General features: G+C 53.2%; 1 protein-coding gene across 1 annotated transcript; it reads right to left on the bottom strand.

Moving 5' to 3' along the window:
- CIMIP5 (ciliary microtubule inner protein 5) lies at positions 1-9,995 on the bottom strand. Its single transcript, XM_086325606.1, has 3 exons — positions 9,525-9,995; positions 7,637-7,676; positions 1-4,962 (listed from the first exon to the last, which is right to left on the bottom strand). The coding sequence occupies exons 1-3, from the start codon at positions 9,764-9,766 to the stop codon at positions 4,771-4,773; spliced, it is 474 nt and encodes a 157-aa protein (XP_086181732.1). The 5' UTR covers positions 9,767-9,995; the 3' UTR covers positions 1-4,770.
- Between the last annotated feature and the right edge of the window lie 1,833 nt (positions 9,996-11,828).

The raw sequence follows: 11,828 nt of genomic DNA, 5'->3' as shown, positions 1-11,828 counted from the left end.
TAGACCACCCACATTTTTATTGTTGTTAAACCATTTACAAGTTAGTTACAGACATGATGCTTCATAACTTTGTCAACAAAGGTCCGTCTAGTCAAATCTATGGTTTTTCCAATCGTCATGTATGGATGTGAGAGTTGGACTATAAAGAAAGCTGAGTGCCGAAGAATTGATGCTTTGAACTGTGGTGTTGGAGAAGACCCTTGAGAGTCCCTTGGACTGCAAGGAGATCCAACTAGTCCATCCTAAAGGAAATCAACCCTGAATATTCATTGGAAGGACTGATGCTGAAGCTTAAACTCCAATACTTTGGCCACCTGATGTGAAGAACTGACCCATTTGAAAAGACCCTGTTGCTGGGAAAGATTGAAGGCAGGACGAGAAGGGGATGACAGAGGATGAGATGGTTGGATAGCATCAACGACTCAATGGACATGAGTTTGAGTAAACTCCAGGAGTTGGGGATGGACAGGGAGGCCTGGTGTGTTGTAGTACATGGTGTCACAAAGAATGGGTCACAACTCAGTGACTGAATTGAACCCATGATGCTTTACCCCTAAATAACATATATCTTGTAAGAACAAGGATTTCATCTACATATCCAGGTATAATTATCACCTTGTGCAAATTTAAGCTGATATCTAATCTTTAGTCCATATTATCTGATATTTAGTCCATTATCTAATACTTAGTCTCAAGACGTCCTTTAGAACTGCTTTTGTTTGACTCGGGATCTGGTCACCCTGATCTGGGCCATGTCCTCAGACTTCCTTTGTCTTTTATGACCTTGATGTCTTGAAGGGAGCCTGGTGTTTCTCCAGTTCCCCTCAGATTATATGAGGCAGGCGAGAGTGCTCCCTGGGTGAGCCTCCACCCCCATGGGTCCCGTGATGTCAGCTCCATGTGGACCTGTGAGCAAGAAACGGGCTGGTGTGTCCCCCCTGCACTGCTGTACCAACTCCGTAAAGGTCCCCTGGAAACTGGGAGATTCAGGGCTCACAGAAGGCTCAGAGCTCAGAGGAGCCCTGAGCTGGGGATGTCCTAGGAATATGGCCCCCCGCCTCCCCCGCCCAACTGAGCCCTGCAGAGGAGGACGCTGTGTGGTGTAGGACTGGGCCAGGGTGAAAAAAGTCCTTGGCTTAATTTCCAACTTGGGAGAAGATGGCAATAATACTTACAAAGGAGATGGTTTGGGTAGTGGGCCAGCACAGACTCTGTGCCCAATACACCTCACTTCTGTCGGTGACTGTGCTCCAGGGAAGTGGTGAGGTAGGGTGAGCCCGAGCCCCCGCCCCCTGCCCAGGGCAGACAGAGATGCTCCCCTAGGATCCCGCCAGTCTTCAGGGGCTCAACCACCTGCATCTTATTTAACCTTGATTACTCTCATTTCCTGGGAGTTCTCAGAATGCCTCTTTCTTTGACATACTCTCTCTAATGGAAATAGCTTTTTTGTTTTTGTTTTCTGGGCATAAACGTAAAATGGAGCTTGCTTATAGTGAAAATGCAGATCGAGTCTTTAAGGAGCCACCAACAGCTGTCTTTGACCAGCCCAGTCCCGGTTGGGTACACTTGGCTGTCCTGTGATGCTACCTTGATGTGACCTTGACCCTGACTGTACTGACCTCTGACTTTTGTCCAGGCGCTTTACCTCACATTGGACAGGGAACCCGGTTTTGTCTCAGATTCTGAAAAAGATGGCTGCAGCCTCCAAGTGCAGAGGGCTGTGTCCTGTTGTGGGTGACCTTGTCTCATTCCAGAATCAGGCCTGGTTTGTTCCATTACACTCTGCAGGGGTCAAGGGTTGGCAGTGAAGTGGGTGTCCTGAGTAACCCCTGATAACACCGAAGACCTATTCTTGGTGGTGATGGAGGATCCTGCAGGTTGGGAAACAGTCCCCCTTTTCCAAGGACCCAAAGACTGTCCTTGAGCAGAAGAGGTCTAAATTTTGCTAAATACTGGGGACTCACGTTTTGGAGGATTACAGAGGTCCAGACTTGTACAGTGAATGAGTGTAGTCTCAGGCCAATAGTCAGTCTCTGGAAGTAGGCAGCTGTGTGCTGTTGGGCAAGTGACTTAACCTCTCTGTGCTTCAGTTTTCTCCACCTTAGGGCATAATGATACTGAAGTCTGCTGAGAGGAGTAAAGGACTCCAAACACGTAAATGACAGTGACATTTAAGGGTAGCTGTGAAACTGAAAAAAGCCCATGAAAGTGTCAGAAAAAGTGGCCATTCTCTCCCCTGGTCCATTTTCCTCTCTCTTCAGGAGGCGGTGCCTGGGCTCCTGCAAAAGACACAGCAGAAAGCCCAGAGAGCTGGGCTTTGTCTCCAGAGTTTCGGGATTTTAGCCTCTCGTGAATATAACCTCCCTGCCTGCTAACTTTTGGTGGTTGTTATGAGAAGCAAAGTCTGCCCTGGTGGCTCCTGCAGTGCAGAAGACCTGGGTTCCATCCCTGGGTCGGGAAGATCCTCTGGAGGAGGGCATGGCAACCCACTCCAGTATTCTTGCCTGGAGAATCCTGTGGCCAGAGGAGCCTGGTGGTCTATAGTCCATAGGGTTGCACAGAGTCAGGACTGAAGCAACTTAGCACACACACAAGAGGAAGAAACGAAGGAATAAATTTAAATGCTTCCCACTGGAAATGTGGATGATGGCTGTTTCTGTTTGTTTACTTCTGCTCCACACACACACACACACACACACACACACACACGCGCGCGCGTCCCTCACAAGCTCCTCCCACCTATGCACCCCCTCTCGCCTCCTCCAAGGCCTCTCCCCTCCTCAGCTGTGGAGACAAGACCACCAGCTGTTTTGCTCCCGGTCCCTGGGCCGCGGCTTTGTCTCAAGGCTACATCTGCACCGCGAGGGAAAATCCAGCCCAAGCTACATGACCGAGAGGAAGAGCAGGACTAACCCACTGGCTTGTTTGCTTAAAATATACCTTTATTATTTTATATTTTTGGCTGCATTATGTGGCATGTGGGATCTTAGTTCCCCAAACAGGGATCAAACTCATGTCCCAGGGGATGGAAGCTTAGCGTCTTAACCACTGGGCCACCAGGGAAGTCCCTAAACCATTGTTTTTTAACCAAAAAGAGGAAAGAAGCCCTAACTGCAATTTTTGCCTGGACATGAGTGGCCCAGACCGTCCTTCATAAAGTGGACACGGGCCACTGACACTGCTCTTGGGAGGCACAGGAGATCAGCACTCAGGGAGTGGCCCTTCCTTCCAGACCCTGGGCCAGCCCTGGCCACGTGAGCATCGCCTGGACCCCAGGCAGTCCTGCTCCCCTTTCCGGCCCGAGCCCAGGCCAGGTGCCTCCCTGTCTGCCCCGCAGCACAGAGGATGGATCCTGGTCACGGGCTCCCTGGGGTGGCCGGCACCGTTTCAACTGGGATCCACTGTAGGCAGGCTCCCCTCACTCCAGCTTCACCCTGGCCGCCCTGCCCATGACATGGGTAACGAAAGAGATGGAGACGCCGACTGGAGAGCCGACCCTCGCTGCAGCTTCTGTCTGAGGACCCACGTCTTCCCGGGTGACAGTATTAGGACGGTGCTCGTCCTCCCTATAGAGGGGCATCTGCGGCAAATACACCCTCCCGCTGTGTTGCAGGCACTGCTGTAAACAATCACACAGGGTAATTCATTGAACCCTCCCAACAATCTGACAAAATCAACCATTTTATCCCTATATGTGGTAGCAGAAAACTGGCTCCCCAAAGATGTCCATGTCCTACACCCTGGGACCCTGCATGAAAAAGGGTTTTGTAGGTGTGATTAAATTAAGGACTGTGAGCTGGAGAGATTATCCCAGTCGTCCAGGGTGGGTAAGTGTAGTCACAGGGTCCTTAAAAGATAGGGGAGGGAGGTAGAGAGAGAGAGAGATTTGAAGATACCAGGAGATAAAACCAGTCAATCCTAAAGGAACTCAACCCTGGATATTCACTGGAAGGACCGATGCTGAAGCTGAAGCTCCAAAACTTTGGCCATGTTGGTTCGAAGAGCCAACTCATTGGAAAAGATCCTGATGCTGGGAAAGATTGAGGGCAGGAAGAGAAGGGGGTGACAGAGGATGAATGAGATGGTTGGCTGGCATCACTGACTCAAAGGACATGACTTTGAGCAAACTCCGGAAGGTGGTAAAGGACAGGGAAGCCTGGTGTGCCGCAATCTATGGGGTCACAAACAGTTGGACATGACGAGCAACCAAAAAACAACAACATTTCTGCCCTTGAGGGTGAAGGAGCCAAGGGCCAAGGAGTTTGAACAGCTTCCGGAAGCTGGAAGAGGTCAGGCATCAGATTCCTCCAGCCTCCAGAAAGGAATGTGGCCCTACCAACGCCTTCAGTTTAGTTAGTCCAGCAAGAGCTGCTTTGGATTTCTATCTTCAGGATTGCAAGATAACATGCATGTGTGGTTTTGAGACCCTCAGTTTGTGGTCACCTGTTACAGCAGCAATGGAAACACCACATCACAGGTGGGGAAATGGCCTGAAGGCTCCAGTGACCTGCCCAAGGCTGCAGGTGTGGTCAGCGCTCCTGACCATGTGCATGGCCCCCTCTCGTGGGCCGTGACCCCTAGGAAAGCCACACCATCGCCGGTTACATGGCCTTGGGCAAGCCCTCGAATCCTGTCCTTCTCAGGTGTGACGATGAGCCAGGAGCCCTCTTGACCTCGTGTGGGGCTCAGAGATACTAACCCCCAGCTTGTGTGGGATGCTGTCTGAGGCTCTGGCGATGGCTCCCAAGCAGTGTCCGCCCGGCCCTCCTCTTAGATGGGCTGCAGCTCCTCTTCCAGCTTCTTCTTCCGGGCTCCTTCCACGAAGAAGAAGTCAAGGCCGATGAGGGTTTTCCCCAGAGGCGTGTCCACCCGGCTGCCCACGGCCCGGTTCGTGGAATTGGGGACAGTGTCAGAGAAGCAAGGCACATGGTCTGGCAGCTTCACGGGCTCCTTCTTGTTACCCTGAGGACAGGGGGACAGTGAGGGTCGTCTGCTGGGGGAAAGACAACTGGAGAGGACTGAGCAAGGAGGAGAAGGGGGAGGGGCAGGTGACCTCTGCAGGAAGCATCCTCTGGGGGCCTGACCCCAGACCCTGCTCTGGATCAAAACTCAACTCTCCAGCCCAGACAGACGCCCTCTTCATCCTTCTCACCCCTAGGGCTGCCTACCCAGCGGCTTCCCTTCCCAGACCTCTTCACTGGGTTGCTTGACCTGCAATGGCTGAGGGAGGTACCACATTTAACTCTTTCTCCATTGTCCTGGCTGAAGAAGCTGCCCTATTCGTGGTGGGAGTACCATGGGTTGGTTTTATTTCTTTGGTCAATTTTTACTTTAAGTCTAACACACACATTACATTTATATTTAAAGTCACTCAGTCGTGTCTCTTTGCAATCCCATGGACTATAGAGTCCATGGACTTCTCCAGGCTAGAATACTGGAGAGGGTAAGCCTTTCCCTTCTCCAGGGGATCTTTCCAACCCAGGGATCGAACCCAGGTCTCCTGCATTGCAAGCAGATTCTTTACCACCTGAGCCACAAGGGAAGCCCAAGAATACCAGAGTGGGTAGCCTATCCCTTCCCTAGTGGATCTTCCCGACCAAGGAATTGAACCGGGGTCTCCTGCATTGCCAGTGGATTCTTTACCAACTGAGCTACCAGGGAAGCCAAAAATCTGACGCTTCCTGCTGCTTAAGAGAGAGAGAAAAAATGTCTGACTTTGCAGCCTGTTTCCTCCATTTGGAGACCCCTAGCCCTCCTGCCTGTTACCTTCTCATTCCCCCCTTTTCTTTTAGGAGAATTATGTTGCCTCACCAATTTAGGGACGACACCCCTTATCAGCTTGGAAGCAGTTACGGAATGAAAACGAAGCCCCTTTCCCTGGGCAACACACACACAAGTACCCAAGTCCCAGCTCAACCCAGCCCCCCAACTCCCCCTGCCCCCCAACAGGAAACAGAATCCCATCTGCCTCAGACGCCTACATTTAACCCTCAGTCACTGTCTCCACCTCCAAGGGGACCTGGTCTCGACCTCTTAACACCAGGAGCTGGCTTGCCTGGTTCTGAACTTTACCGTAAAGGGATCCTGTCTCTGCCCTCCGGCCCCTTTCTCTCACTACGTGATGAGAGATTCCCCCGTGTTCCTGTGTGTGGCTGCGGCTTCTTCGTTCTCCATGTTACACGGTATTCCGCAGTGTGGTTGTATGAATACTCCACAGGTCACTTATCTATTCTGCTATGGGGGCATTTGGGCTTGTTTCCAGTTTGAGGGGTCTTAGGAGGGGTGCTGCCCTGAACATGCTACCTGGTGCCTTCTGTAAACTGATGGATGCGTTGAGTAAACGTCTGGATTATGACTAATCTGATAAGCCTTCCCTGTCCTTGTTTATGGTTAACTTTGTGTCAAATCAAAGTGACAGGACCAGTTTTTAAGAAACAGGATCCCAGCTCTCACCTGGGAAAGTCTGTGTGGAGGTGGCCCCACGGTGTGGGGTTTCTGGGCAGGGCACAGGTCTCAGGGGTCAGGTTGCTGATACACAGCCCTGGGCAGGAAGAGACTCTGCAGCCTGGGAGCCCGAATCAGGGGCTCCAGGTTGGAATTCAGATCCTGTGAGCTAAATCTTCCATCTAAGGACCAAAAGCAGCCCCACAAGTCTAGTCTTACAGTTGTCAAACCATCCCTAAAACCCACAGGGGCCGCTGTGTCAGTGTGGCCACCACCTTGGTTGGCTGGTTACACTGTTCAGTTTCCAGTTTGGTTCTCTGACCATGCTTCTATCAGCCAGATCATTCTTCATTTGCTCATTGCTCTAACATGAACTGAGCACGAAATAGTTATTGGGTGCTGGGGGGTAAAGAATAGCTGGGGGTGTGTGTTCAGCAATGAAGCCATCTTTGTCCTTTCTCTGAGGGAGCCCATGGCCAGGTAAGATTGCTCATTGCACGATGTACCCAAGGAATGGGTGAGATGTGCTGGGGAGCGAAGAATATGGTGATCTGGCCATGCTTGCCAGGAAGGGGCCTCTTGGGTGGGGCCTTGAAGGATGAATAGGAGGCCATTAGTCTAATGAAGTGGGAAGGGCATAAAAGAGAGTGTGGAGTGAGCAAGGAAGGGGAGGAGGCAGGGCTGGATCATGGGAAGTGTTGTAAACCAAAACCGTCTTGGAAAATGCAGATTTATGGAAGGATTTTAAACCAGGGAGAGAGAGAGAGTTTTGCAGTTTAGAAAAGTCACTCTGGTAGCCACATGGAGGATGGATTCGAGCTGGTGATATTAGATGCAGGGAATTTGTTTACAAATGTGTTCACTCAGACTCATCCTCTCTGTGGGGCCAACCTCACCTCACTCTATCTTGCTGACACCGTCGGACCGAGAGAAACATGTCAGCAGCTGGTACCGACCAGTTCCAGTGAGTTCATCTCACTGCAGTCAAGGAACACTGGGGAAAATCCATTTCTAAATGCTCTAAGAAGTATTTTCTTTCCCATCAAATCCAGGGTTTCTGGAAACAAGGTTGCATTTTATTCATCTCTGTACATTCCAGCATCTAGCACCCAGCAGGTCCTCAGTAAACATGAGGTGCATGAATAAACACTCCAAGTGCAAGCATTTCAGATGGGAGCATGGTTTGTCTTACCATGGGGTCATAGTCTTTCAGGAAACTCCAGTTCTGAGCCCTGGAAAGGAAAACACGATGACAGTGTGATCCTCCGACGTTTTCACCATCATTTTAACAGGGTCACTCAGAAGGTAAAGAATCTGCCTGCAACACAGGAGGCCCGGGTTCAATCCCTGGGTCAGGAAGATCCCCTGGAGGAGGAAATGGCAACCCACTCCAGGATTCTTGCCTGGAGAATCCCACGGACGGAGGGGCCTGACGGGCTACAGTCCCTGGGGTCTCAGAGTCGGACATGACTACATGACTAACACTTTCACTCCATTTCAAGGGAATAAGTTGCTGCCACAAATGCGTATATTACATCATGGAGGAACTACAATCATTAAGTGGAACAAACTCCAAGGATCAACATTTCAACAGAGAGGAAAGTCTGATTGCAGAGGGTGTGGCAGGTGGATCAGGAAACCGGAAGCCATCTCATCCCCTGCCTCCGCCAGGGTGGGGTCGGGTGTGGCGGGGGACAGGTGGGGGTGGGGGTTGGTCTGCTGGGCTTTTGTGAAGAAAAGCCAGCTTTCATTTCCACAAAGCTTGGTAACCTTCCAGGGCATCCGGCAGAGGAAGGTGGGTGGTGGTGTGGGGAAGTGATACTGAGAAGAACGGCGTTATCTGTGCTGGCAGTTTCATTTTTAATCTATTTTTAAAAAGTCAAATAATTCTCCAAGACTTAAAAGAAAAAAAGGTTTCTCTGCCCCAATCCACATAGACTACAAACACCATGACCTAGAGTCACAGCACCAGGGGCACCCTGTCTTTGTAAATGTCCCCTGTACCCTAACACACACACACTCCATCTCTCCAACTCCAATCCATCCGTCAGCAATTCTAATTCTACCACCAAAATCTCGCTTGAATTCTCCCACCGGTCCCCAGCTCAGGCCACCATGGACTCGCCCGGCTGCCGCCAGTTTCTTAAATGTCACTTGGCCCTGTCCCCGCTGCCCCTCCCCCACCACTTCGATGTGTTCCAGACACAGCAGCCAGACTGGTCACTTAGACTGTAAACTAGCTCCAGTCAGCTTCTTGCTTAAGACCCTCCAGGGTGTCCCATGACATTCGAAAAAAAGTTATTGGGACTTGGGTTACTGCCCGGCTGCCTCCTCCTACTCCCCACCCTGAGGCTCTTGTCCCCTTCCTGACCACCCCAGCCACACGCATGGTCTTTATGTTGTTGCTTTTTTTAATACACCAAACTCTTCCATGGCCCTTCTCATACTCGGGTCCCAGCCTGAGTGCCACCTCCCCAGCCAGGCCTCCATGAGCCCCTAGAAAAGCAAGATGCCATTCTGCTCCATTGGTTCCCTCCTGACACCAGCTGCATGTTGCTCTTGCCTGTGTCTCTGTTGCTTTTTGGCTGCCTTGTCCTGAGAGTGAGGACTCCATGGGGACGGGCCTGGGCCTGTCTTGTCCCCTGTGGTGGCCTGGCATGGCGGCGGCTCTTCTGGGACTTCTGGACTGAATGATGCCTGAAGGGACGCCCTTTGCCGGGTCAGAGGGCCGGCGCCCCTCCCCAGGCTGCTGCCACGGCTTCCTGACCTCCTCAGCTCCCACCCTCGCAGTTCATCCTTTGAGCTCCAGCTGGAAGGATTATTGCAAAGGGATGCCAGGCTTCCAGGATGGACACAGTGGGGTCTCACCTTCTGCCTACCTGGCCCTACTCTGTGGGCCCATGCTGGGCTCCCTCACCTCCCCCGGTCCAGGCTCTCGTTCCTTGGCCCAAGCACTTTTCTATCAGTGCCCTTACCCTGGCTTACTCCCTCCCACCCCCAGGTCTCCCTTTCTCCAGAAGCTTCCTAGACCCTGAGCTAGGCTGGGGGGCCCTGGGGAGGGGACAGGGCAGGACACTCACCAGCGCTGCTGGCTCCTCCTCTCGGCCTCCAGCAGCTCCCTCCACAGCTGGTCCCGCTGCACACCATCAGCCCCCAGGGCTGACCGTTTGGCCTTCGGGGCCTGGGGGCCACCCGTGGGACCCCTTCCCACCACAGGGCCTCCTGGGGCAGTGGACGGGACTGAGGCTGGAGGCCTGGTTGAAGGCAGTCGGTACTCAGCTGATGTAGTTCTCTGGAGCCCAGGAATGGGGCGGCTTCCCATGGGTGCAAGTGTGTAAGAGTGTGTGTGTGAGAGAGAGAGAGAGACTCCTGCCTGAGCTCAGAGAGCTTTCCTGCATTCACACCAGGAGAGCTGTGCAGGGGTTCTGCTCTATGGCCCCCCGGATCCTGAGCTCAGAGTGGCCAATGGGGACCAGGCCCTCCAGGCTGCAGAGAGCGTTGGAGCCCAGTCGTGTCTGAGCTTCTGTCTGTGTTGACTGTTGCCCTGGGAACGGGCAGCTTCCTAGTGTGCTAAGGAGGGGGAGGGCCCTGTGTGTGTGTGTGTGTGTGTGTGTGTGTGAGACATCTGACCCCAGGCTTGGGTGGAGAGACTTCCTGGTCTGAGTCAAGCCAGCTTAGCTGCCCTCAGTCCTGCCCCCCTGCCCCGCTGGCTGGAGATTTCAGTAGAGCCTGGGGGAGAGGGGCAGTAAGAAGAGAGGTGAGTGGAAATCTGCCCCAGGTGGGTGCCATGGGGCTCACAGGAGAAGGTGGATGGGTGGTGCTTTGTGAATGAGAGTGTGGTGCTTTGCATACATGCCAGGCAAGGGAAGATCCGTGATGCTGCACAATTAACACCTGCTCTTCTGCAGAGAACTGGAGGGTTTGCAAAGTGCTGCCCTTGATCTTGCTTGACTCCCCCAGTCATGCAAAGCAGGCATCTCCAAGCCCACTCTACAGGTGAGGAAATGGAGGCCCTTGCCAGCACGATAAATGGCTGACCAGGGCCACTCAGGTACCAGTTGTAGCCGGGCCTTGAGTTCAGATCCTCGGAAGGAAACAGTGAGAGCCCCCAGGGTGGGCTTCTGAACCTTTGGCCCTGTTTCTGCTCTGACCCACTCAGCCCAGTTCCCTTGTGGCCCCAGGCCCCTCCTGCTCTGCTCAGCTGGCATCCTCAGATATCTTCCCCTTTGGTTTGTGTCCCCGGCCCATTGCACTTTCTGGGCTCTGGACTCCTTCTTACCCCTGTGTGTGTTGGCAAAGTCATGGGTCTGTGGGATGACCCGCTGGGCATGGTGCTCCTGCCTCTGCCTGGCTGGGAAGCAGACACACTGGTGGATGGCTACACACATACACGAACACACACGCACACACACGCAAAGTCCTGCTGTGTGGATGGTGCACAAGGCACCCCAGGGTGTTGGCACAGGTGTAGCCAACACACCAGCTGTTTGCCCACCCTGGGTGCATCTTTTGGATTCTGTTTTCATGAAGGAGGCCCCAAGGACTTGGGTCTTATGGGTGCAAAGCATTTCCAGACCGAAAAATTGGGGCAAATGCAAAAGCTTGCCAGGTGGCTCAGTGGGTAAAGAACCTGCCTGCCAGTGCAGGAGTTGAAGAGACTCAGGTTCTATCCTTGGCTTGGGAAGACCCCTGGAGGAGGAAATGGCAACCCACTCCAGTATTCTTGCCTGGAGAATCCCATGAATGGAGGAGCCCGGTGGGCTACGGTCCCTGGGGTTGCAAAGACTTGGACACACGACTGAGCTACTGACTGACTGAGTGCAAAAGCTTGGACACAGGAGAGAACAGCGGTATTTGAGCTCTGTCACTGGGGCTGCAGGGAGGGGCCCAAGCCACAGGCTGTCTGGAGCTGTGTGGGGAGCTTGTGCGCAAGGGAGCGTTCCTGCCCTTGAGCCACAGGGCAGAGAAGACCAGGGAGGGGCGCGCAGGTGAGGGGATGTGGCTGTGGTCCAGGTGAAAGTAGGTGGTGAAGCCCCCGCTGGCCTTGGCTGAGGGCTGGAGGGAGGTGATGGGGTGAGAGCTGCCAGACTGCCGAGAGCTGCCGGCACTTGTCTAAGGAAGGGGCTGAGCGAGTGTGACCTGCTGGGACATCTGTCTAAAAGCAGGGGCTGCGGGGCTGGGCCTCTGTCTCTCCAGAGGCAGGATGAGAATGGCTGGCCATCGGTAACTGGGAAGCCTCAGGGCTCAGAAGCAGGCTTCCCTGGTTGTCGCTCTCTCTTAGGTGTTTGTGGCCACAAGCAGAGCCAGGACAGGTCCCTGCAGTACCCGAGAAGGGGCGGCTCTGACCTCCTTCAGCCTCTGGAAGGGGTCTCATCAGTGTGTTC

This window comes from Bos grunniens, chromosome 11, assembly GCF_055505025.1.
Source record: "Bos grunniens cultivar Pamir isolate PY7600 chromosome 11, Bosgru_T2T1.0, whole genome shotgun sequence".
Classification (NCBI taxonomy): Eukaryota; Metazoa; Chordata; class Mammalia; order Artiodactyla; family Bovidae; genus Bos; species Bos grunniens.
This window is presented reverse-complemented; position numbering and strand designations above follow the sequence as displayed.

Coding starts and splice junctions, on each gene's coding strand:
- CIMIP5 (XM_086325606.1), bottom strand. CDS start 9,766: ATGGGAAGCCGCCCCATTCCTGGGCTCCAGAGAACTACATCAGCTGAG. Junction 7,677..9,524: donor AGGAGGAGCCAGCAGCGCTG/GTGAGTGTCCTG, acceptor TTTCCTTTCCAG/GGCTCAGAACTGGAGTTTCC. Junction 4,963..7,636: donor TGAAAGACTATGACCCCATG/GTAAGACAAACC, acceptor CCCTGTCCTCAG/GGTAACAAGAAGGAGCCCGT.